The 24,196-nt window shown below is 44.7% G+C and overlaps 1 protein-coding gene across 5 annotated transcripts; it reads right to left on the reverse strand.

Moving 5' to 3' along the window:
- Positions 1-1,061: 1,061 nt before the first annotated feature.
- Positions 1,062-21,699, reverse strand: LOC118915907 (interleukin-2 receptor subunit alpha-like). 5 transcript variants are annotated; one of them, XM_057498245.1, is made up of 7 exons: positions 19,601-21,699; positions 13,218-15,253; positions 10,822-11,034; positions 9,522-9,620; positions 9,097-9,168; positions 7,552-7,618; positions 1,062-3,252 (listed from the first exon to the last, which is right to left on the reverse strand). In XM_057498245.1, the coding sequence occupies exons 2-7, from the start codon at positions 13,258-13,260 to the stop codon at positions 3,228-3,230; spliced, it is 519 nt and encodes a 172-aa protein (XP_057354228.1). In that variant the 5' UTR covers positions 13,261-15,253; positions 19,601-21,699; the 3' UTR covers positions 1,062-3,227. The 5 variants fall into 5 exon arrangements, 4 of the variants coding, with proteins under 4 accessions (XP_057354228.1, XP_057354226.1, XP_057354229.1 ...); XR_008996369.1 differs by having other exon boundaries at positions 3,173-3,252; positions 7,552-7,887; XM_057498243.1 differs by lacking the exon at positions 1,062-3,252 and having other exon boundaries at positions 7,553-7,887; positions 13,218-13,322.
- Between the last annotated feature and the right edge of the window lie 2,497 nt (positions 21,700-24,196).

Raw genomic sequence — 24,196 nt, forward strand, 5'->3', positions numbered from 1 at the left:
TGCAGACCAACAGACATCCAAAAGAGGCCTGGAGTATCTCTTTTCAGCCTATGTCTGACCACAGGTAATTGAGTGATCAAGGCACCCACTTTAGTGGACATGCACTACAAGAAAGGGTGCAACAGTTGGGAATCGAATGGAAGTTTCATGTGCCATACAATCCTACCATGACAGGCATGATAGAGAGGTACAATGGTTTGTTAAAATATGGACTGAAGTCAGACACCAGTAGTCTGCGGAGATGGTCAGTCCACTTACGGACAGTGCTATGGCATTTGAACGAGAGACCCCGAAAGGGAGACCTGAGCCCTATAAACATGTTAACACATATAGCTGCCTCCCCTATACAACTGCAAGGACAAACCAAGGAAGAATCACTGAAGCTGAGGTTTGGCCACCAGAATAGTATCTTGCTGCCAGCACCAACTGCACTGAACCCCGGACACTCCATTGAGTGGACATGGCCTTGGACATTTTGACACATGAACCAGTAATGACTGGCCTTCCTGGAACCTTGGGGACAAAGCCTGGAAGCTGGTTTCCTGTGTATGCCTGGAGTAACAGAAGAGTGCCCCCCCCCAAATCAAAGTGGTATATCCTGAATAGCCAGATGGTGGGAGCATCTTACCAGGGAGTTTTGTTTTATCATTATGGCCAGTGTGTGCACCTCCAGTAGCACTATATATAGACCCCTTAGTAACCCCCACAAAGAGAGGGGTAAAGGTATGTTATACTAAACCTGGATAGGGACCCCCTTCCTGCTACAGTCCTATCAGGACCACTCTCTTGTATGCATCCTACCTAATGGACAGGATTTGCCTATGTTGGTGTCATTAAAATGTGTATCTTTTTGCCCTTAAGGTCTTTGTGGATTTTGCACATACCCTAGCAAAAACAAACAAACAAAAAAAAAAAAAAAACTGCTACTCGCTGGGGTGAGCTCCCTGTCCATACCACTACTAAGTGTGAGTCATGAACTCATCTGAGTAGAACTGGTTTTGAATATAGCTGAAATAACCTCCTCAGTCTTGAGAATTATTGTAAATTTTGCTAAATATCAAAACTTTATTGTATCTTAATTTTTGTTACAGTCTCTATGTTGTTGTTATCCTCTATTACTGTTGTGGAATCTGGTTACAATGCCCAGCTTTCTCTCATAGGGACCACTGAGAAAGATTGAGAGCATGTAGATTGTGAGGCGAGAATCCTGGCGGGGAGGAGTGTTGATAAAGTGAAGATTCCTATGGTCAGGATCCTCACCTGAACCTAAACTACTTGATGATGTAACTGGCCTGTTGCTAGGCTACTGTTCCCAAACCCATAAGCAATAAGCTATTATTGACTGAGTCACTATATAAAGCGCTCTAGGCAGAAGCAGAGATGAGGGAGGATTACAGACCTGCAGACTGCTGGTTGCAGATGTAATTCTAGTGCTTGACTTATCACTGGGAGAACAAACTGGGTAATAAACTCTTTCATCCCAAGAACATTCCATTGTCATTCCATGGTCTCACTGAATCCATAGTGAACTTGCCCTAGGCTAAAACCCATTGGCAAGACAATAAGTAAATTAAAAAAAAATTTTTTTTGTTTTGCCCTGAGATCCCTCTCAACTTTACTGAGACAACATATGGAGCAGATAGATGTTGACAGCAGAGGCTGGTCTGTGCTTGGTTGGTTACAGGACAGAAAATGGTTCTTTGGTCTGATAAGGACCTGATGACACCTGCCCACCCCACCTCCTTTTTTTTAAAATAATGCTTTCCTGCCCTTTCAGAAATGAAAACTGGCTGCTGGTTTAAACTTTTCATTAATCCCTTTAATCATATGATTTTATTCAACCAGGACATCTGAGTCAACCAGTTTGAGAACTGGTATCTTATTCAAGCACTGATCACAAACTGATCAGACTGAAATCTCAGCACCTAAAGATTACCTTCTCAGTAGGAATTGGGGGTGGGGAGTGGGGTGAGCATGGAGAGGTACAACCAGTGGTCCTCAAAGTGTGGTCCCCAGCCAGCACCATCAGTACCAACTGCAGCTTGTTAGAAATGTAAATTCTTGGGCCTCACCCCAGATGTCCTGACTTAGAAACTGGACGTCGGCCCAGCCATCTGGGTCTCCAGATGATTCTGCTTTGCTAAGCATTTTGCTAACAGTCTGAGGACCCTCGGTGTAGCTTCTCCAGAGTCACTTTCTTACCATGGTCTTTGTCCTCATTCCCCACTGCCTCCTTCTTTCTTTCCTCCCATAATCATTGAATGTATTGATCCCTTATGTGTGTTTTTATGATAGTAATTTGGAAATACACACATTTGCAGATTGCGTGTCTATCTGTAAACATCAAATTCGTGCAGGCCAAATTCAGAGTCTTTTCTAGCAATCCCAAGGAAAAGAACTCTTGAAGAGCCTGTTAGTAATGTACAGGTGAAGATTTCTTCATATACTTTGCCACCTGGGACCAGTTTATCCTACTTTTCCCAACTTTAACTCCAGTAAAATCCTTTCAAATATTGAAGCTCTACAGTTCTAAGAGCTTGGTTGCCCTCTTTGTTGTTACCGTGCCTTGGTAATTCTTCCATGGCCTCTGTTCTTTGAACTTCAAAATTGAGGGTTCAGGGGAAGAGGGCTAGTTTAGAGGACTGAGTTAAGGACAAAAAGATTCATAGTTAGCAGTCTGGAGTTCTTAGAGAGTGTTCATTCAGGAATATGACTGGGAGAATGGGCTAGTCCAACAGAGGCTGGGAAGGGAACTGCGTGGATCATGTGACAAGGTGCAATTTCATAGGACCTTACATACGGAGTATGTGTGTGTGAATTTACATTAGTGCTAGGGTTTTCCTTGGATTTCTTGACTGGGAAGTTGGGATGACATTAACATGAGGCTTCTTTTCTTTATGCTCTATGTGATATAGAGAGAGTTCCATGCCATTCAAGCTTTAATTAATACATATACATGAAAATAAGACTGAGAGTTCTAGTTGTTCCTTCCTGTTCTTCCAGTGACCTTGGAAATGCTGCCTAGAAGCAGATCAAGCTCACTGGTTGATACTACAGAGCTTCATGGTGGGTGTGCAGATGTCTGGTGTTCTGTAAGGGACTTCAGAGCTTTCCAGATCCAAGGGATCACAGGAGGTGCCTCTTGGGTGACTGTTCGACTTCTTTGATTTCACTTGTGCTCCATGACTTCTGTGGGCTGTTCTTGGCTTCTTAGCACTCTTGGTTTTCTAGATTGTTCTTCTACTCTTCCTCCTGTAGTGATATAACTAAGTAATAGTCATAGGTGTAATATTGCACCAAGAAAAATGGGTTCCCCCCCAAACTGATGTGGTAGAGCATTCAACGTAAGCTCCCACTGACCTGCTAACTTTAGGTTCCACCCCAGGGTACCATTACCTTCCCACATGCTGAAATCTGACCTCAAGGCCTCTTCCGCCCTCCAGAGGCTGAGACTGGCTGCCCCTGGGTTCTTGTGTACTACTCAGCCCCTCACCTTCCATTTCATCCTTGTGTTTGTGACCACATGGTCCCACTATTGATTCTCTAAAACTTCTTCCTTAACCTTCACTTCCAATCAGCCACCAATACTGCTACCTTGACCTCCTTTGCATATTTCTTGATTCTTCTCCTCCTTTTTAACTTACACCCACTGACCTAGTTCATGCCTGCATCATCTCTTGTGCAGATTTATTCCATCATAAACATAACCAAACTGCCCCCACTATTACCTGCCTCAAAGCCAGACCACTCAGAGGGCCAGTGCTACCGCCTGTCCTATAAGTAAAGCTTCTGGGGCTCTCTGTAGCCCTCAGGACAGAGTCCAAGCCCTTCAGTCAGGCGTGGTCTTCCATGTCTTGGTCACTGTGTCACTGTCCATCCCCACAATCTCATGTTCCCACTGCCCCATGTACTTGACACTCAGTGCTTAGAGCTGCTTGGTGTGTCCCAGACATCTGTAGCTGCACCACTCTGCTTTCTTCTGCCCATTTTCTCTGTGCTGAGCAGTGACTCCTGCCTTTCTTTGACTTCACGCATCTCAGGTACCATCAGCTCTAAAAGCCTTGCTGGCACCACCCATGTAGGGCTAAGTGTCTTTTCTCTTTGCTCCTATAACACATCAATTTTAGGCTCTAACAAATTATATTTAAAGTATCTATTTTTTTCTCTTCTCCTCTGCTCATCTATGAGCTCTTGAGAATGGGGACCATTTGTATTTATCTTTGACCCTTATCAAGAGCCTGGTACATAGCAAATATTTTTGTAATAGTTTTTTTCTTTTATTGAGATACAGTTGACACATAACATTGTGCAAGTTTAAGGTGTACAATGTGCTGATTTGATATGTTTATATACTGCAATATATTTATCACCGTAGGGTGAGCGAACACCTCCATCACCATCACATAACTGTCATTTCTTTTCTGTGGTGAGAACATTTAAGGTTTAGTCTCTTAGAAACTTTGAAGTTTATAATATAGTATTTTTTACTATAATCATGGTGCTGTGCATTAGATCCCCAGAATTTATTCATCTTCTAACTGCAAGTTTGCACCCTTTGACCAACATCTAAGGAGGAGATACTCTATAAAAAGTTTTTTTGAACCATTTAGAGAATAATAGCTCCAGAAAAGGTATAATAAAAGCAACTAATTGTGCTAAATGATTTTCTTGAGTTGAAAACTCCTAGTTTCTAGCCACTGATGCACTTTAAGAACTTTCTCTGGTGGTGGAAATATTTTGTATCTATGTTGTCCAGTAACGTAGCCACATGTGGCTGTTGGACACTTGAAAATAGGACTAGTGCAATCAATGAACTGAATTTTTAATTGTGTTAAACTTATTTAAGTTTAAAGTTAAATACCCACATGTGACCAGTGGCTACTATATTGAGCAGCACAGTCCTGGACTTCTGCCTTACTTAGCCCAAGGACTACCTGGTTACTTCCTACCTTGCTCTGAGCTCCCATGGAGCAAGGCTCGATGAAGTGGTGTGCTGGTGAGTTTAACAACCAGTTCTCTGAAAAAGTTTGCCTACTTCCATGGTATAATTACTCCCACCATGCCCAGTTCCAAGCTACCAATGTGACATCAGTATACAGAAAACTGGATTGGAAAGAGATGTGCAATAGCAAACAATTACATAGTATTTTCTTGATACAGACACAATAGGTGCAAATAACTCTGAGAAAAAAGAAAGTTGTATGATATAAAATAATTATAAAGTGATTAATTTTGAGTATTAACTTTGTTTTTAATATAATTTATTTAATTATAAGTTCATATACTTAAATTTTTTATAATGGCTCAGCTTAAAAACATTCAGCAAAATTCCTGAAAATTTAACTTTTGGCCCTTAGGAGCCAGTGTGGGCCAACTCTAACTTATTACTGGCTAGTAATTGCTCAAACAATAAATAAGTAGAATAAAGTAAAATAAAATAAAATAATAACATGTATGATTTCTGTTTGGCCACAAGAGGGCATTATCAGGCGAAATTAGATTGGAGGAAGGCTTTTGGACTGGCTTTCTTGACCGGGTCAGTCTGAGATCTCTTAAGTCTCCTGGAAGATTTTAATTCCGGGAGGTTTTTGGTTATTGTGGGAACTCATATAGTTGCAGGCCATTCTTTATTTCACAACATAAACTTCAAACCTTTACCACACCCAAATAGCTTCATCCCTTTGTGTCCGAAGGCATTGGGGCTTTAAGTTACCAAATGAAAAGTTCCTCGATAGGCATTAAGTCTTGTCAGTGAGGGAAGAAGAGGACAAGGAACGAGCGTTTACACTGTGTCGGGCCCCTGACAAACGTCATCTTATGTAATCCTAAAAGAATGCCTCCGTGATCACCTAGCCCAGTATTGGAATTGGTAGACTGCCAGGCATATGAATAATTACTAATATAATAATCCTACAGGCTTATCCTTGGCATTGCCAAATAGTTTGTACTTTTTAATTCACATGAGGAAAATCAGGAGTATATTGTGGGTCTGATGACCAATATGAGAATGGAAGAAACCTGATGATTTCTCTCTGGCTGGTCTAACTACAGGATCTAAGACCTTTGGTTTTTGAAGGGTATCTATGTCTTCTTAGAGTCTTACTAGGGAGTTTATATCAGGGTTGGCCAGAGTGCCCTCTAGGGTGTGTTCGGGACACCCTGGACGGTCGAGATGTGACATAGTAGGTCTCCCTCATCCACTGTGTAAAGGGAGAAGAGACTGGCCAGTGTGTGTGTGTGTGTGTGTGTGTGTGTGTGTGTGTGTGTGTGTGTGTGTGTGTGTGTGTGTGTGTGTGTGTGATTGTTCCACTCTCTTGATCCATAATACTATTGGTCTAGTGCAATTGTTCTCAAAGTTTAGTCCCTGGAGCAGCAGCATCAGTTCCACATGGGGATTTTTTAGAAATGCACATTTTCAGGCTCACCCCAGACCTGCTGAATCAGACCTGCAGTGTGTGTTTTAACAAGCCCACCAGGAAATTCTGATGCCCACTCAAGTCTGAGACCTGTTGGCCTGGTGCAGAGTTGTCAAAACTAGATGCGTATGTATTAGATGCAGCCTAGGAATTTATAAAGGTACTGATGTCCCAGCCACAAAAGGTCAGATACGGTATGATTCCATTTATATGAAATGTCTGAAACAGGCAACCCCATAGAGATGGAAAGCAGATCAATGGTTGCAGGGAATGGGGGGAATGAGGAGTTGGGAAACATGCTGTTTCTTTTTGGAGTGACAGAAATGTTCTCATGTGTGATTAGATAGTTTGGGTATATACAAAGCAGTGCTGAAAATCCTTGAATTGTACACTTAAAAATGGTTAAAATGATGATTTCTCTCTGGCTGGTCTGACTACCAGCCAGAAATGATTGATTTTATCTCAACTGAAAAAAAAAATAGCACTGCTGTCTGGGGCACATCCCCAGAGACTCTAGTTGGAGCACAAGCATTGGTATTTTAAAAAATCTCACCCAGTTGTTCTAATCTGCAGTCAGGATTGATAATCTAAGTTAGTACAATAAGGCCACCCACGGGCCATGTCTAAGTCAAGGGAGCTGTGGTGTGAGTGGCTGCAGTGGTGGGTAAGGGGTGCAGGAAGGGAGAAGTGCAGGGGATGCTGTCTTTGGCTCCTCTCTAGCCAGGGGATCAGGCAAACAGGTCTGGGGCTCTACATTCATGGTGTGTTTGACCTCTGCTGTTTGTGCAATCTTGCCCACGTTGCTTAATCTGCCTAAGCTGTAGCTATTCCAAAGGTTTCTGAGAAGATAGATCGTGATCATGTTCAGCAGATAAGCATCGAGCCTGGCATACAGTAGTGGCTCAACAAATGTTAATCTCCTTTGCTTTCCCATTTCCCTGTGGCTTCAATACCTACTGATTGACTCCTTAGAAATGCGTGCATTGGCCAGTTCTCTGTCTACCACTCCCTGAGCTGCATGAGGTTAGTAGGAGAATGAGGTGGGCTGGGGGCAGGGGTCTCTGCCAGGGGCTTTCCCCATGCTGGGCTTCACCGCCAGCTTGGGCAAGGGCTTCCTGGAGAAGACAGGACTCACCATCTCTGCTGCCGGGTGAGTCCACTTAGAAGGAGGACACTGATCAGCAGGAGGACGCAGCCAGCCACTGTCAACAGAGAAGCAGCTCAGCAAGGCCTGTCCTGGTGAGGTTCCAGAGCAGGCTGAGAAAGTCCCTCCAGGAGCAAGGATTTCTGGGAAGAGGTGGGCACTGCAGTTTCTGCTTTCCCATCTCAGAATGTAGCTCTCTCCCTGGAAGGGCCTGGCGAGGTATGGAGGGTTCCTCAAGGGACTGGCTGTCTCTGGGGGATGAACTGACAGGCATGCTCTTCAGAAAGCTCAGAGGCCAGGCCTCAGTTAAGGAGCCATGAGTGAGGCCTGCGGCGCGTAAAAGAAACGTTGCAATATAAAGATAAATGATAAACACATTAGCATCTCTGGAATGTGTTTGTAGTTCCCAAATGCTGCTTTCCTGTGTCCTACAGTAAGCAAGCTTTCTATCATCCATCCATCCATCTGTCCATCCATTTATCAACCTTAGATATACCTCAAAGCCTGTTCTCTTTTTCTTTTTCCCAGCTATAACTGATATATAACATTGTGTAAGGGTAAGGTATACACCGTGATGATATGATACACTTGAGCAGCTGACCTTTGAACAGCATAGGGGTGAGGGGTGCCAACCGCTCAGAATCCCCAGCATAGTCAAAAATCCACATATAACTTTAGACTCCCCCAAAACTTAATGACTAATAGCCTACTGTTGGCAGGAAGCCTTACTGATAACATAAAACAGTCAATTAACACATATTTTGCATGTGTTATATATTGTATTCTTACAATAAAGTAAACTAGAGAAAAGAAAATATTTTTTCAAATTGTCTCAAATATCCAAAAAAATTTTCCAACATATTATTGAAAAACTCTGTGTGTAAGTGGGTCCATGCAGTTCAAACTCATGTTGTTCAAGGATTGACTGTATATTGCAAAGTGGTAATGACTGTAGCTTTAGCATAATCATCACATAATTACTTCTATCCTTTTTGTGGTGAGACCATTTAAGCTCTACTTCCTTAGCAACTTTCAAATATATAATGCAGTATTATCAGCTATAGTCACCATGCCCCACACTAGATCCCAGAACTGACTCATCTTCTAACTGCAAGTTTGAATGTGTCTCCATCTTTCCCACCCTTGGTAACCACCATTCTACTCTCTGTTGCTATAAGCTTGTTTTTTAACCCCTCAAAGCCCCTTTTTCCCTCCTACCAAGAAACAACTCTAATGTTTACGGGACATATTTTCTGTCTTCCCTGGTTATACTGCATCCCTCCCACTTCGCCTCGGCCCCACACGCCCCCACAGATGTAGGACTAGTTGGGAGGAAGTGCCTGGTTACTGTAACCCATTCCTGTGATTGCTTAGGTTAATATCTGGATTACTCTTTTGCTCTTATAAGCATTATACAGTGTAAGGAGCGAGTCATTAAACTAACCAACTAACTAATCACCAACCACCAACCCACCAAGTTGCATGGCCCACAGTGTCTGTCTGCTGTACATTGTCAGTCAAAGCAGTCCTACCCACCTGCTAACTGGTACTTGACTGCAAATATGAACGTCTCTATGGTGGTAGCCACTTCTGCATGTTTTTGAAAATCTGTGCAGAGGAGAGAGGGGAGGATGCTCAGTTTATGCTAATTATTGGGCTGCACAGGCTGGAGAGAGTTAGGGTTGCTCAGCTGATGGAAGGGGTATGAAGCTTAGAGAGGCCATGGGTGGGCTTCTTGTTCTTCTGCCTCGAGATGCCGCCCTCGGACCTGTTTCTCCTCTTCCTGACACTTGCTTTCTGCATGTTTGAGGACTGTGGGTCAGATGCGGGCACTTGGTGATCTTTTACACCTACAGGGCAACTCTACCCAGCTGCCGGAGGGCTTCTCTGGGCCACCAGCCTTCCCTTTCTTGCACCTGGCTTTATGGCCAAGCTCACCTACACAGAAACCCCAGCCATACCTGTAGTACCTGTAGCGCCTGTGGGGCCTGTCGTTTTTAAGGGACAGGAAGTGTCACACCCAGGAGGAGCATCAGTACTTGCTTGAGGCTCACCCTCACCTGGAGGAGAGAAGAAGAGTGGGGGTCCCACAGCACAAGCCTGTCACAGTTGACCCGGACACATCAGCTGAAGGGTGTCTCGGTCTGGGCACAGCATCTGGGAGTGCCACACACAGCTCCGCATCCCAGTCACTGGCAAGTGGGCAAGTGGCCCTAGGACCACCAGGTGAGAGGCAACTCTAACCCCAATCCTGGCTTTCCATGGAACTTTGAGTGACTCTCTCTCCCCAGGCTTCCTCCTTAGCCCTGCTTTCCATCTGAGGCTTGGAAACAGGTCATAACAACATAAATACCGTGGGACCATCGCATGCAGTAGACATGCACAAAGGATAGCCTTTCTGTGTGACAGGCTCCCCATTCCTCAGGGGTGTTCTTTGTTACTCAGGACACTGCTCCAGCTCATCCTCCTTTCAAAAGGAGGTGACCCACACACCCTGGCTGGCAGTGGCTTCCTGGAGACAGGCTGTGGGAAAGAAACACAGCAGCCCCAAAGAATCCAAGAGGAAGACATGGGATTTGGAGAATGTGTGAACAAAGGAACCAGTAACACTATGGTTAAATGTAAGTAGCTTTTCATTATAGAAATGGTAATATGATTTCAGAATGAAAATAACAGAAGAGCCCAACAGAGGTGGGTTGTAGGTGTGTGTAAATGAATGAGTGTGGGTGTATGCGCACGCACACACATGCACATGTGCTGAAATAAACTCCATCCCTGCACATTTGCACTTTTAACAAAGTGCAGGTGGGAATTGCCCAAGAGGAAGGAGCATGCTCACAGTATAACACTGTACAGATAATGGACTTGCTTTATATATCAGTAAGCTAGAATCATGGGGAAGGCAGGCTGGCCTTTTTTGAATGAGAGGAAGTCTTGGCTTAGAGGACAAAGTGGAATTTCAGAATCAGCTGAAAAGAAAAGAAAAGGTGCAGCATTTTCATCAGTGAGGGGAGCTTGGGGATACTCAAAAGGCCTTTTCTGCTCTTCATCTCCTGCTATCTATCCCCATTCTGGGTACAGGGGACCTGAGATAATGGAGACCTTAGAGTTTATCTAGGCTGTTTCCTGGACTGAGAAAAATCAGAGGTCCAAGGAGCCTGAGTGGCTTGCCCAAGGTCACAGAGCTGGTGGGTGAGGAATTCCACCCTGGTCGACATGGTGGAAAAAGCAAGGCAATGGGCCTGAGAAGCACCACCATACCTGGGAACTGACTCCCACTTTCATTTATGCACTTGAGCTGTGGCCACGTCCACCTCGTCTCCCCACAGAGCAGTTTGTAGATGCTCTCAGCAGGACCTCTCTGCTGGGCCCTGAATCCCTGGGCGCACTGGTAGTGAACTGCCTGCCCCACCCTGAAATGGTAAATTCTTTCCGAAGCTTCATGTTCCCATGGTGGGGGCTCCCCACAGTGGCCTGGAAGAGGGAAAGGAAATTCTGAAGGCAGCTTGAGGAAAGCATTGTCAGTAAATCCAAGTTGCTTCTTCCTAGAGAGTGGACCTTGGTTCTCATTCTATTGTTTCATGCATCTGTTCATTCATTTATTCATTAATTCTTTCATTTAACCAATATGTATTGAGAATGTCTATATGTCAGGAACTTTGCTAGGCACTTAGTGGGAAAGCACAAAGACCCAGTCACGCAGGAAAAGACGGTCTGTTGGGTAAGAAAGACACATGGAGGCAGAATCTGCCAAGGGCCATAGTTGAGGAATAAATGCTTGCTATGGGAACCCAGAGGAATGAGTAATTGCTTCTGATGATGGTGAGGATTTTGATAAGTAGGCAAGAGTGGGAAGGGCAGACTAAACCCAGGGACAAGGAGGCATTTGAGCCAAGTGGGGACCAGTGAAATGTGAAGATCTCCATGGCTCTCCACAGCTAGTGAGGAAGCACGTCCTTGGGCTGAAGCTCATGATCATCTTGGGACCATGGCAGAAGGATGTGACAAAGCCAAAACCAGGAAGAGAGAAGGGTGAAGAGAATCCTGGGGAAGGGAGCCCAGCCTCTGGTCAAGCCACGCCTGAAGCTTGCCCCACAGAGGCTCCTGTCAAGGCCTGTGAAAATTCCCCATGCTCACTAACTTTCCACTCACCCAACGAAAACCCAAGCCTGACTGCCCGTTAATCTCAAGGATCATGACCTGCTCACACTTAATGTCAGGATTCCCCACCCCATGCCAGTCCAGATGTATGGGACCACATGTACTGTCTACCCCCAAACGTGTGAAACCGTACCAGTGCTCTGGCCTTCCACCGCTTGAGCACCCACTATAACCTCTTCAGCTTCCCTAAATAAGTCCTCTGTCCCAGCAGGAAGCTGAGTGGTCCCACCCTAAATGGTATGTTCTAGTCTATCTTGCAAATCACAACAGAACTTGTGTTTTAGTTGCAGAATAAAATTTATTTTACAGCCAAAAACATTCATAATGGTCTGAGCTTGTCTGAGTTAGGTTTGCTCCTTTCAAATGAAAATATCCAAATTGACGCAATCTGTGAACTGTCTCTTAGCCAGACCAGCTGGTTATCTCTTGAGTAAGGGCAGTAAACATTGACCTTTGGAAAAAACCTTTCAATAACCGTGGAGGTAGTATGGGAGAAGTAGAGAAGAACAGAAAAATAAATGACTTCTGAAACACCATTCTAGTACAAAGTTGGAGTGATAAATGGGTAAAAACATCATTTTGCAACAATGCCCCTGGATTAGTCTTTTTTTTTTTACATAATGGAAGCTGCAAATAAATTCAAACTAATTTAAAGTAAGTAATCAGTAGAGAGATTCCTAGTCTAATTTCCAAATTATGTGAGTTTCGCCAGGCCCTTTAACTTCTCCAGGTCTCAATTGAAGTAGTTCTTCTGTCCCCCACTTGCTAGGTTGTAAGGTTAAAATGAGATTATATATAATATGATAAAGTTCTTTGTAATTTTATACAATTATCATAGGTCTAAGGTCTTATAAGATCAGCTGCTCCCCCAAAAGCTCTGGTTTTCCTGTCGAGCTCTATTTCTTCCTGAAATTATGACTTGACTTAAAGATGATTCATTCTGAAAAGTTGTGGCAGCAACTTGGTACTCACAGTGCTCACTCATCCACAGCCCACTATCTAAGAGGGGTTTGTGTGCAGTGTCAAGACTCACCCTGTATGGCATGGCATAGCTTAACACTCATAATGTCCATAAGAAACATCTCGAAATAAATTGCTTTGCTGGCAGTTCATTATCTTGTGGTTAAGAGAAAAACACAGAGCATTTAATTAAGGGCAGGGACTGTTGTCTACTCATGTTTCTATTTTGTCAGTAGTGCCTGGCACAGTTAGTTCCGACTTTTGGAATTGAACTGAATTCTGTTTGGCCAGCTCTCAAACCAGGAGGAAGCCCAGAGCCCAATCACACAGGCTCTGGCTGCTGTGAGAGTGGCTTGAAATGCTGAGCCTGGAAATAGTCTGTAGATGCTATGCAGTAGTTCTTGTCCACATTATGTCCTCAGAGGAGTGGCTAGTGGGATAGACTTTCCTCCTTTGCGGGACACATCATATACCTGCCAGAGAGCGGTTGGCTCCTAGGAATCAGCCAGATGACAGAGTTCAGATTCACCTCTTACCTGGAAGGTTGACTTGGTCCATGGACTGCATTTGGCTTTGCATTTCTGTGGTTTTATTTTCCTTCTTTTCTTCAGGAGTAACTTGTTTTTCTCTGTTCCCAAGGGCTAGAGAGTATGGATGGAATGAAGCAAATAAATTCACAGATGCTTAAAATAGAAAACACTCTGCATGTATTCATTTACTCAGAGTATCTTTCTAAGGCCCTTGATGTGCCAGGTGGTATTGGGGTGCTGGGTTTACAGATGAGCCACATGCAAGCCCTGCCCTTGGGTGCCCTCAGTGGGGCCTGCTCACACCCAGCCCAACACTGGCCTGTTGGTACCCATGTGTGTAATGACAATGGCCTACAACATATTTCTTAAATAACTGAAAGCTTTTCTGGTGGAATTTTTTGTGTTTGTATGTCTCCCCAAAAGGGATTCCATTCTGGCCACCAGCCCTGCCAACATTGTGCATGGGTATTTATGAAGGCAATGAGGAGTGCTCCTACTCAACAACCCACTGACTCCTTTGTTTCCCTGAAGCAGTTCATTTAAAAGTTAGAGAGATGTAATCCAAAGCAAAGAAAGAAAACCTCTCCTACAACACTCCTCTCTATTGTGGAGAGTTTGGCAAAGGAGCTGAGTATGGGCATAGTAATGAGGGGCCATCAGGATTCCAGCTTAGGATCACAGAAGGGATCTGCTAGGTGCGTCAGCAGAGCCCCAATCTCCAGACTGCAGGTCATACATGGTTAAGGGGGACAAAGGTCCCTATGGCTCACCAACAGCATCTCCAGGTTAAGAAATAAAAAGACAAGTGAACCTGCCACTATTCACCACATCCTAATATCGCAAACTGAACTAAAGACCTACTAGGGAAATGGGGCTCCTGGGAGAGCCTTCAGGATTCAAAAGAGAAAGTTCAATGGCAAATCATGGTATCAGATCCACTTAGGTTTAGAAAGTCTTGGGTGTCATTCCTCTCAAATTCCACTCCAGGGAGGTGATCCACGTCCAATATCCAAGCAGTTGGCTCTGCCATCTCAGCTTGCCCCCACCAGCCACAGGGAGGTTTGGGACCCTTATTCCACTGGCGATTCTGATCACAGCTGATGTTGAAGACCAGGAGGCTCTCAAGCTGTGTTTTGATACCCAGAAATAAAGAAATTCTAAATTAACAACTTCCTCTGCCTCTCAGCTTCCCTTATGCTGATTTGGGGCCTTACCTGCACACCAGTGTGACCAGCCTGTGGGTTTGTTATTCTCCTCACTCCCCAAGCCCACAAGGGCTTCACAGGGCAAGAATAAGAGTCAGCAAGCTTCTGAGGATGTGGTGCCTTTGGGGAATATCCCTTATGCTCTGGAATGCCAGCTCCAGACAGGAGGCTGGGGAAAGCTCTGGACTGACCATACCTTCTGCTTGATAATAAGTTGGCCCTTGAACAACACAGGTGTGACCTACATGGGTCTACTTACATGTGAGTTTTTTCAATAAATACATTGGAAAATTTTTTGGAGATTTGCAACAATTTGAAAAACATTTTATTTTCCTTTAGCTTAGTTTATTGTAAGACTACAGTATATAACACATATACATGTTAAATCAACTATTTATCTTATCAGGAAGGCTTCTAGTCAACAGTAGGGTTAATAGTTAAGTTTTGGGGAGTCTAAGATTATCCACAGATTTTTGACTGTGCAGGGGTCAGCACCCCTGACCCCTTCATTGTTCAAGAGTCAACCGTGCAGTTTTCCCCCAAAGAACTCCCCCAAAGGCCCCATGGTACCCTGAGTGGAAGATGTTGGTCCTCGATTAGACTCCAGAATTCAGTAGCATGAGCTTCTCTTCCCTTTTTACCCTGGCAGGCAAGACATGCCTCTCCCACTGCCTCCATTTTTCTACCCAGAACTTCCTTAGCGCTGCAGAGATGGTCACTGAAAAGGGGCAGGTGGGGGGTCCTGGGCAGCTGTTAGGGGCTCACATTGCTCTGTTACTGGAGGTGGAGTTAGGATGAGGTTTCATCAGCCAGGATGTGGATGGTATGACATAGGTGCTTTGGAAACCAAAACAAAAGAGAGTTAATTCAGCCTTACAGGTAGATATTGCCCTCTAGAATTGTTATGATTTTTCATATTCTTTACATGGGCTCATTCTGACTGTTCTTTTTTTATTTTTTATTTTTAATAAAATGAACATAACCTGAATTTTACCATATTAACTATTTTTAAGTGTACAATTCAGTGGCATTAAGTACATTTTCATTGTTGTGAACTGTAATTATTTTTTAATTGTTCACTAATAATTCATGTCTGTTCTCTCCGTGCCTCTGAAATACAAGTTCCTTGAGAGCTGGGTATCTCAGTGCCTAGACCAGCCCTCAGGACCAGGAGATGCTCCTTCAATGTTTGCAGTGAATGAATATTCCAGGAACCACTCAAATTCATTTTCATATAGTTTGGGCTGGCCAACTTTTATCTATAGGGCTGAGTGAACAAAAGTGCACACTTGACTACAGCTCTTCTCTTTCCCTAGATAATTACAAAAGGAGACACTTACAAGTCCTTATGCACTGACAATTGTTTTCCCAGAAAGTTGGTTTGAAATAAAAAGTAAAACGTTTGGACAAAACATCCCAGAATTCTGAAAAATGATTTAAAACATATTTAAAGATACATAAGTTAAAGACACCCCATGTGCACTGACACCCAGTACAACCAAACCCAAACTGGTGAGTAGGGTGTTCATTTTCAGGCAAATCACCATCTTCTCCAGCTCTTTTGGCAAATCATCTGCAGCCTTTCAGGTTGTGAAGATCATTAAGAAGTAAATTACCACTGGCCCAAGGTGATGGACTTCCCCCAAAATCAAGCCTTTTGAATTAGAACAGATAACAACCTGCTGTGTCTATTAGCACTATAACCTAGCAGGAACAGATCTGAGACTGTATTATTTACTCAGCGAGTGATTAAGAATGGACTGCTCTGTATACTTTCTGGCGAAGATTCATATGACCAACTAGAAGATTTAATAATTTGTATACACTTCTCTTCCGAGCTCTTTACTCCAGTACCACATTGTCTTGATTACTGTAGCTTTATAATAAGTCTCAAAATCAGAAGTGTTGTTATTCCAACTCAGTTCTTTTTCAAAGTTGCTTTGGCTATGATAGATCTTTTGCATTTCCATGTGAATTTTGGAGACAGTTTGCCAATTTCTGTAAGAAAGCCTGCTAGAATTTTGATTTGGGAAGAATGACACCATAACAATATTGGTTTGTCCAATCCACAAACTTGTTATATCTCTCCATTTTATAGGTCTTCTTTAATTTCTCTCAGCAATGGTTTCTGGTTTTCAGTGTCATATCTTTCTCATCTTTTGTCAGAGTTACCCCTAAGTAGTTCGTACTTTTCAGTGCTACTGCAAATTATATTGGTTTGTTTTATTTATTTCAGTTTCCAATTGCTCATTCTAATGTGTAGAAATACAATTGTCTTTCATGTATTGATGTTTTGTCTACAGTAACTAACACATATATGGACAGCTGATGTTCAAAGTAGATGTAAGAGCAATTCAGCACAGAGAACCTTTTCAACAAATGGTGCTGGAACTATTGGATAGCCATATCCTTAAAAACTCAAAAACCAAACCAATACAAAACCTTCCATCCATACTTCACATTATACACAAAATTAACTCAAAATGAATCACAGACATCAATGTAAAACATTAAGCTATAAAATTTCTAGAAGAAAACCTTTGTAACTTTTAGCTAGCTATGAAAGATTTCTTAGCTATGACACTGAAAGCATAATACATAAAAAAATTAAGTTGAGCTTTATCAAAATAAAAGTTTTCTGCTCTTCATTAGATACTGTTAAGAGAATGAAAAGACAAGCCACAGACTCTGAGAAAATACTTACAAATTGTATGTCTGATAAAAAATTTGCATCCATAACATATAAACAACTCAATAACACTTCAACAACTCAAGGTTTTTAAAAGGGCAAAAGGCTTAACCAGACACTGTACTAAAGAAGATATATAAGATATATTCTTATATATAAAGAAGATATACCAATGGCAAATAAGCTCATGAAAAGATGCTCAGCATCATTAGTTATTAGGAAAATGCAATTAAAACTGTGAAAGACCACTACACACCTATTAGAACAGGTACAATTTAGAAGACCAGTCAGCCACCAACAAAAAATTTGTTAACTACATGAGGTGATGAGTATGTTAACCTAATTTTATTAATTACTTCACAATATATGCATTTATCAAATCATCACAGTGTATACCTAAAACTTACACAATGTTATAAGTCAGTTATATCTAAGTAAAGGTGGGGGAAAACAATTTAAAGGTTAAAAAAAAAAAGACTGACCACACCAAGTGCTTACAGGATATGGAGGGATTGAAACTCTCACATGCTATTGTTGGAAATGTAAAATAGTACAATTACTCTGAAAAATGGTTTGGCAATTTATTTAAAACTTAACGCACATATCATATGATCTAGCCATTCCACTCCCATTTTCTCTATCCAGGAGAAATGAAAGCCTATGTCTACACAAAAACCTATATATGAATGTTTGTAACAGCTTTATATGTAATAGCCAAAAACCAGAAACAACCCAAAACTCCATTAACAAGTGAATGGATAAACAAACTGTGTGATATCCATTCTGTGGAATGCTACTCAGCAATAATGAGGAGGGAGCTACTGATATAAGTTACAAGATGGATAGAGAATTGGCACAGTTTCTATGAGTGAAAGAAGCCAGACAACAAAGGTTACATACTGTATGATTCCATTTGTATAAAATTTTAGAAAATGCAACTAAAGCTAGTGACACAAAGCAGATTGAGGGACAGGGCTGGGTAGGAGGTAAGGATTTTGCAGGATATGAGGAAAATTTGGTAGTGATGATTATGTTTACTTTCTTGATCATAGTGATGGCTTCAAGAATGTATACACTGACCTCTAAACAAATCGCGCAATTTAAATATATGCACTTTATTATCTGTCACTTATACCTCAGTAAAGATGCTTAAGAAAACACTAAGAAATAAAAGGAGCTACTGGATGGCAGCAATGTGTTTGTGGGGTCAGAGCTATGCTGTAGTTGATGAGCTTTAGAGACCTTGCCTGCATTGTTCTCCGCATTTCCAGGAGGACAATTCATCTGTGCTGGCTTCTGACTAAAGCCGCATTTCACTTTCACATTGTGCAACAAGGCTACCCCAGGGTGCTGGCTATCTCTGGCATCTCCTACAGGGTGGAGAAGGATACTGGCGAGCCAGCTGAGGGGAACTGACCAGGTCACCAACATAGCTCAGACTCTCAGGGGTGGGGAAATACCCAAACACGGACCGAAGAAAACGAAACATCATAAATCCCCCAGACCTATGGTATCTACACCAAGCCAGCCAGCAGCAGCTGTGGATGGATGGCTCCAATCAAGAACTGGGTGGACTGGGCCAACTGGATGTAAATTACTGAGAGTCTCGCCGTGCACACGCACATCATGGGGGTACTAACTCCCGGAGAGAGTCCATGGATGGCCTTCAGTGGGTCGCTGACTCCCAAATTATATGCAAGTTTTCTAAGTATGTGCATTCGTGCGTTTTTCTGGGGAGAGGGTTGCTAGCTTTCATCAGACCCTCACAGGGATCCCTGACATTGGAAGATTAAGAAGGATACAGCCAGACCAGTCTATCCCTTCTCCTCTCTCCTCTTAGCTCCCGGGATGAAAGCCTACCAGCCACTCGTTGCGTTCTCCCAGCCGGGAATACATCTAGGAGGTCTATGTCCCATCGCAAACACCACGCCGCCCCCATCATTTCCTCCCGGTGGCTGGTGGCCCAGCGCGCATGTCCAGGCTGCCCTGCCGCCTCGCGACCTCTCACAGCTTCCTGCTGCGTAAGAATGGACCGTTTCCAGGTCCCCCAGGTGTGCAACCTGCCTACATGTGTCCTCTCCCCAGGGCCTCAGTCCCTACCCGTTCGCCCCCTTCACTTTCACTGCTGACCCGTACTAATTACTTGGCTTCGTCTGCGGGGAGAGGCGGGGTGGTTGTCCTTGGACCCTGCAGGGAACGCCTGCCCGGCAGCGTCCGCACAGCTCTCCTCGCGGGTTCGGAGACCGAGTCCACGCGCTTCTCGAAATGGCTGTGAAGCTCCGCGTCGGAGCCCCCGGGCAAAGTCGGCCTCTTCCCTCTGCCTCGGCAGCTGGGAAGGCGGAACGCGCGCCCAGCCGCCCGTACACTTCACCCGCCGGGCTGGCGCCCCGGGCGGCAGCTCCCGGTCCCTTCGTGTGCGTCGGCGCACCCCGCCCCACCGCCCCACCGCCCCTCTGCGTCCTTCCCGTCGCCCGCGGGGGGCGCGCTCTCCCTACCCGGCGTCGCCGACGGCCGGAGCAGCAGTAACAGCAGGGCGGGCAGGGCGCGCCCCGCGCAGCCACCGTGCCGCTGCCCCGCCTTGGCCGTGCCTCCGCCCTCCACCTGCGGGCTCGCGTCGGCCCGGACGCTCACCGGCCAGCGGTCATCCGCTCCCGGGGGAAGGTGGCGAGCTCAGGTCCCGGGACTGGCCGCCCCACGAGCCGCATTCGCTTTCGCTTTTGCTTTAGCCCCCAGAGGGCTGGGAGAGGTGAGGAGCAGTGACAGATCAGTGACTCAGCATCCTTACCCTCTCCAGAAAGCCCCGGCAGGCAGCCTTCGTGGCCCCCGTCGCCGACCAGTCCCCGGAGAGTGCCTAGCGGGGACGTGGACCCTGCGGAAGCCCGGGGTCCTCCAGCACCTTCCCTTGTCTCCCTGACCCTGAGGACCCTAGAAGCCCATTCGGTCCCTTGTCGTCACGCAGAGGGAGTGAGCAGAGCCGGCGGGAAGCGGACGCTTTTCGGTACACAGGGCTGGTGGACATTCACGCCTGACTTCTCCACTCGGTCACCTCCGGTCGCTTGTCTCAGCCTGCGGCTCCGACTTCAGCTTCCCGAGATTCCCGCACTAGACCTGGACGATGGGCTGGCGGCGAGCGGCCCTACGCCGCGCAGGGTGACAGAGGAAGTGTCGCTGACAGTGGGTGGCAGAGGTGTCGTCGCGGTGCGGCCGTTCGGGTCACCTGCGCGCGGCGCTCAAGCCACCCCGGACCGTCACCCAGGCCACCTGCTCTGAATCCGGGCCATCCTTCTTATTCCAGCTGCTTCTCTCTTCTCCAGCAAGATTTCAGATATTTGAAGGAGGTGTGGGACGGAGAAAATTGAGGGCCGGGGCACCTAACTCATCTGTTCCCTACTTCCTTTCATTAGAGGAGTGCTCTAGTCTACCATCCTCTTCTTCTGCAGTTGCACTTGTTTCTTTCTGCGGGTCTCAGGCCTGACTGATGTTGTTGAGAACAGGGTCTGTTATGGGAAAGCTCCTGATGCACAGGCAGAAAATCCCAATTCTAGGAGGGAGATTAGGCAAAGGTGACATCTCAGGGTTTCTAGTCTGTTCCCCCCATGGTAACAGCTTGAATAGCTATACCACAGATAACACAACCAGTAAATTGACACTGATGCAACCGCAGGCCTTACTCAAATCTCCTTCATGCATTCATTTGCATGTGTGTACTGAGTTCTGTGCAGTGTGGTCACGTTGGTAGACCTAGACATCTGTGACCACCACTGTCCAGATGCTGCGGGGTTTCCTTCACAAGGACCCCCCCTTTATAGCCCAGTGCAATCCACGCAAGCTGCTGTAGGTATCAGCAGTTTGTCCCTTTTTGTAAGTAGTGCTGATGTTTTCCTATTCAAATGTTAAGTCTTCTGCCACCCTGTATTCTTATCCAAGCATCCACTTCCTAGGGCCACTGTAACAAAGTACCAGAGACTAGGAAGCCTAAAACAGTAGGAATTGATTCTCTCCCAGTTCTGTAGGCTGAGTTGGGATCAAGATGTCAGCAGCGTCATGCTCTCTCCGAAGCCTCTAGGGGAAGATCCTTTCTGGCCTCTTCTAGCTTATGGTGTGTGCCAGCAAGTCCTGGTGTTCCTAGGTTCATAGATGCATCACTCTAGTTAGGAAACTGTCTGCATGTCGCCTTCCCTCTGTATGTGTCTGTGTCCAAATTTCTCCTTTTTATAAAGGAACTAGTCATATTGGATTACGACCCACCCTAATCCTAAAGACTTCATTTTAACTTGATGACCTCTGTAAAGACTCTATTTACAATGAGGTCACATTCTGGGGGTACTGGAAGTTAGGACTTCAACATATCTTTTTGGGGTGACACACTTCTACCCATTGCAATATGGTATCTTTACTTCTGAGAATGATGGGAAATGACCTGGCTGCAGAATGGCTGGGTCCCTGAGTTACAGTGTCCACATTGCATGGGGGATTCAGGGAGGAGTTGGTTTGGGAGCTCCAAATCAGAGAAGGCATCCAGGGATGGGGAACTTGGTCAGCAGCCATCACTCAGAGAAGAGCTGGAGTTGGTGACAAGGCCTTGGGGTCAGGAAAGACAACACCGGGTAGCAGTCGTAGGCTGCTCTCTGGAGGGGGCTAGGCAGTGGACCCTTGGATCTGGGGGTAAAATGCCAGAATGGGCCACTAAGAAGGGAAGAGTGGTGGCTCAAGACTAATGGATTCTCTTTGTTTTGGCTTTAGAATCTTAAATTTTAAAGTTTGTATAAAATGAAATTCACCATTTATAGTGTATAAGTCAGTGGTTTTTAGTATATTTGCAGTGTTGTGCAACCAACCACTACCTATTACAGAATATTTCCATCACCCCAAAAAGAAATCCAGTACACATTAGTCACTCCCAATTTCCCCTCTCCCAGCTGCTGGTAATGTCTACTTTATGTCTCTATGGATTTGCTTTTTCTGAAGTAGAAGAGGGTGACGGAGATTAGGAATGGTTTATGGGGAAGGTGCAACTTTAAATATGTCCCAAGAGGATGACATTTGAGCCAAAATGTGAAGGAGCCAAGGACATTTAGCCATGTGGATACCTGGGGAAAGAGCATCCCAGATGATGTGGACAGCCAGTGCAGTGGTCCTAAGGTACAGGTGGGTGCTTGGTGACTTTCAGAGACTAGCTGGAGTGCAGTGAGCAGGGAGAGCCCTAGGAGGTGAGGCCGGAGGGGTAAGGGGACAAGGTTACATAGGGCCATTGTAAGGACCTTGGCTTTTTCTCTGAGTGAATGGGGAGCCAATGTGGTGTTTTGAGAAGAGGAGGGACACAATTGGACTTTTTTTTTTAAAGGATCACTCTGGTTGTTGTGTTGAGAGTAGACTGGGGTGAGGGTGGGGGCAGGTGGCAGCAAGGAGACCAGTTAGCAGGCTGCCAGTCATCTACCTGATAAATGAACAAGCAAGCAAAGCAAATTAAATGTCACCTCCCTGTCCGCCATGGCTCTCCTGACTCAGCATCAGATCCATACTCCTCAGTGTGCTGAAGAGGGAAGCTCCCTGGTCTGCCCCCTCCTCTACTCATATGATAGATCTACTGCTGCTATATGTGTTCCTTTAGTCACAAGGCTTTAGAGCCTCTGTGTTACTTCCTTTGCTGGAAGTATTTTACTCCATATGGACTCCAATTTGCCTACCTTTTAAGATACAGCTCAAGAATCTCCTCCTGCAGAAAACATCCTTATCCCCTTTCCCCATGGGGTATGCCCTCTCTGGGCATAATATTTACCACTCTGTATTGTAGTTTCTGCTTGGCTTGTGTTTCCACTGGTGGCTTTCAAACCATATTGATCCAAACCCATATAGTAAAAAATGCCATTAAAAAAAACACAACCCCAGGACACACTGAAATAAATAAATAAATGTATGTCTGTGTATATCTACACATTATAGCATATTAAAGTGTATCTATACATACTTACATTACATAAATGTACATATATTTATATACATTCTTTGTATAGTATCTAAGAGGGTTGTGGAGAAAGTTGTCAGGTAAAAATGGTAAGTACAAGTTAGGCGTTGAGAAAGTGTTCAGAGAAATATTATCTACAATGCAAAGCCAGTACCATCTGTTAAGGCAAGATGCCAGAGCCCCAAGAAGATGGATGGGGAGGCCCATGAACAGATGGTGAAGATAGAAACTCCACCCTGGGTGGATGTCTCAACAGTTGGGACCAGTGTTCCCGGTCTTGCTGTCATGTCCTGCAGAGGACTGCCCCCGACTGAGATGATAAAGTTGTAAAGCGAACCGCCCCAAGATAAAGCAGCTTCACTTTCACTACTGACTACACCGTTAGTGTCCCCTCCTGACCCTCATCTACCTTAGAACCCCAACTTGGCCTGTCACCCACAGGACACTTCCTTCATCTTCACAAAAGGTTGTCTGCTCCTTCTCTTCTAGCCCTGAACACTTCTCTCCTTCCTTTTCTCATCTACTGGGAGGAGACCTTGGAAGAAGATGAAAAGCTGAAAAGAATCCCTTGCTTTCTCCTTTGTTCTTTGGTTCCTCCCTAAATAACTCAGAATTAAACCAAAGGAGCAAGTCACAGAATCTTAGGGTTTTAAAAATGGAAAACCCAGGATTCATCTGGGAATCCTAGACCCGAATGCTTATAAGGGCCAGACAACAGGGCTAGTGAGCATGAGTCAGGAGGCAGTGGGCTGAAAGCGCTTGCAGACAGGAAGAGAGCAGTGTGTGCCCATTGCCTCTAGATTTTCAAAATTTGGAGAAATTTTGAAAATATAGGTCCTTGTGTGAAATCTCCAAGTTTACAAATAATTATAATTGCTTTAGAAAAAAATAAAACACCACTCAGCCCAACAAAGCCCATCTATAGGCTTTGCAATATCTAATATATACTAAATCTTTTTTTCACACAACTATTAAAAGTGCTTCTATTCCTCCACAATGCTAGAAATCAAAAGTATTCATGTACTGGAATGAGTTTGGTTCATGAACTTTAAAATCTTAGGTCTGTGACCAATACCAGCGGGTGGCCATGACCTCTTGGAACATTGCAAAAAGCTTTTGTGAGGGC

This window comes from Manis pentadactyla, chromosome 3, assembly GCF_030020395.1.
Source record: "Manis pentadactyla isolate mManPen7 chromosome 3, mManPen7.hap1, whole genome shotgun sequence".
NCBI classification, from domain to species: domain Eukaryota; kingdom Metazoa; phylum Chordata; class Mammalia; order Pholidota; family Manidae; genus Manis; species Manis pentadactyla.

Coding starts and splice junctions, on each gene's coding strand:
- LOC118915907 (XM_057498243.1), bottom strand. CDS start 13,260: ATGCAAAGCCAAATGCAGTCCATGGACCAAGTCAACCTTCCAG. Junction 11,035..13,217: donor GGACCAAGTCAACCTTCCAG/GTAAGAGGTGAA, acceptor TCCCTCTTCCAG/GCCACTGTGGGGAGCCCCCA. Junction 9,169..9,521: donor AGGCGCTACAGGTACTACAG/GTATGGCTGGGG, acceptor TCCTCTGCACAG/ATTTTCAAAAACATGCAGAA.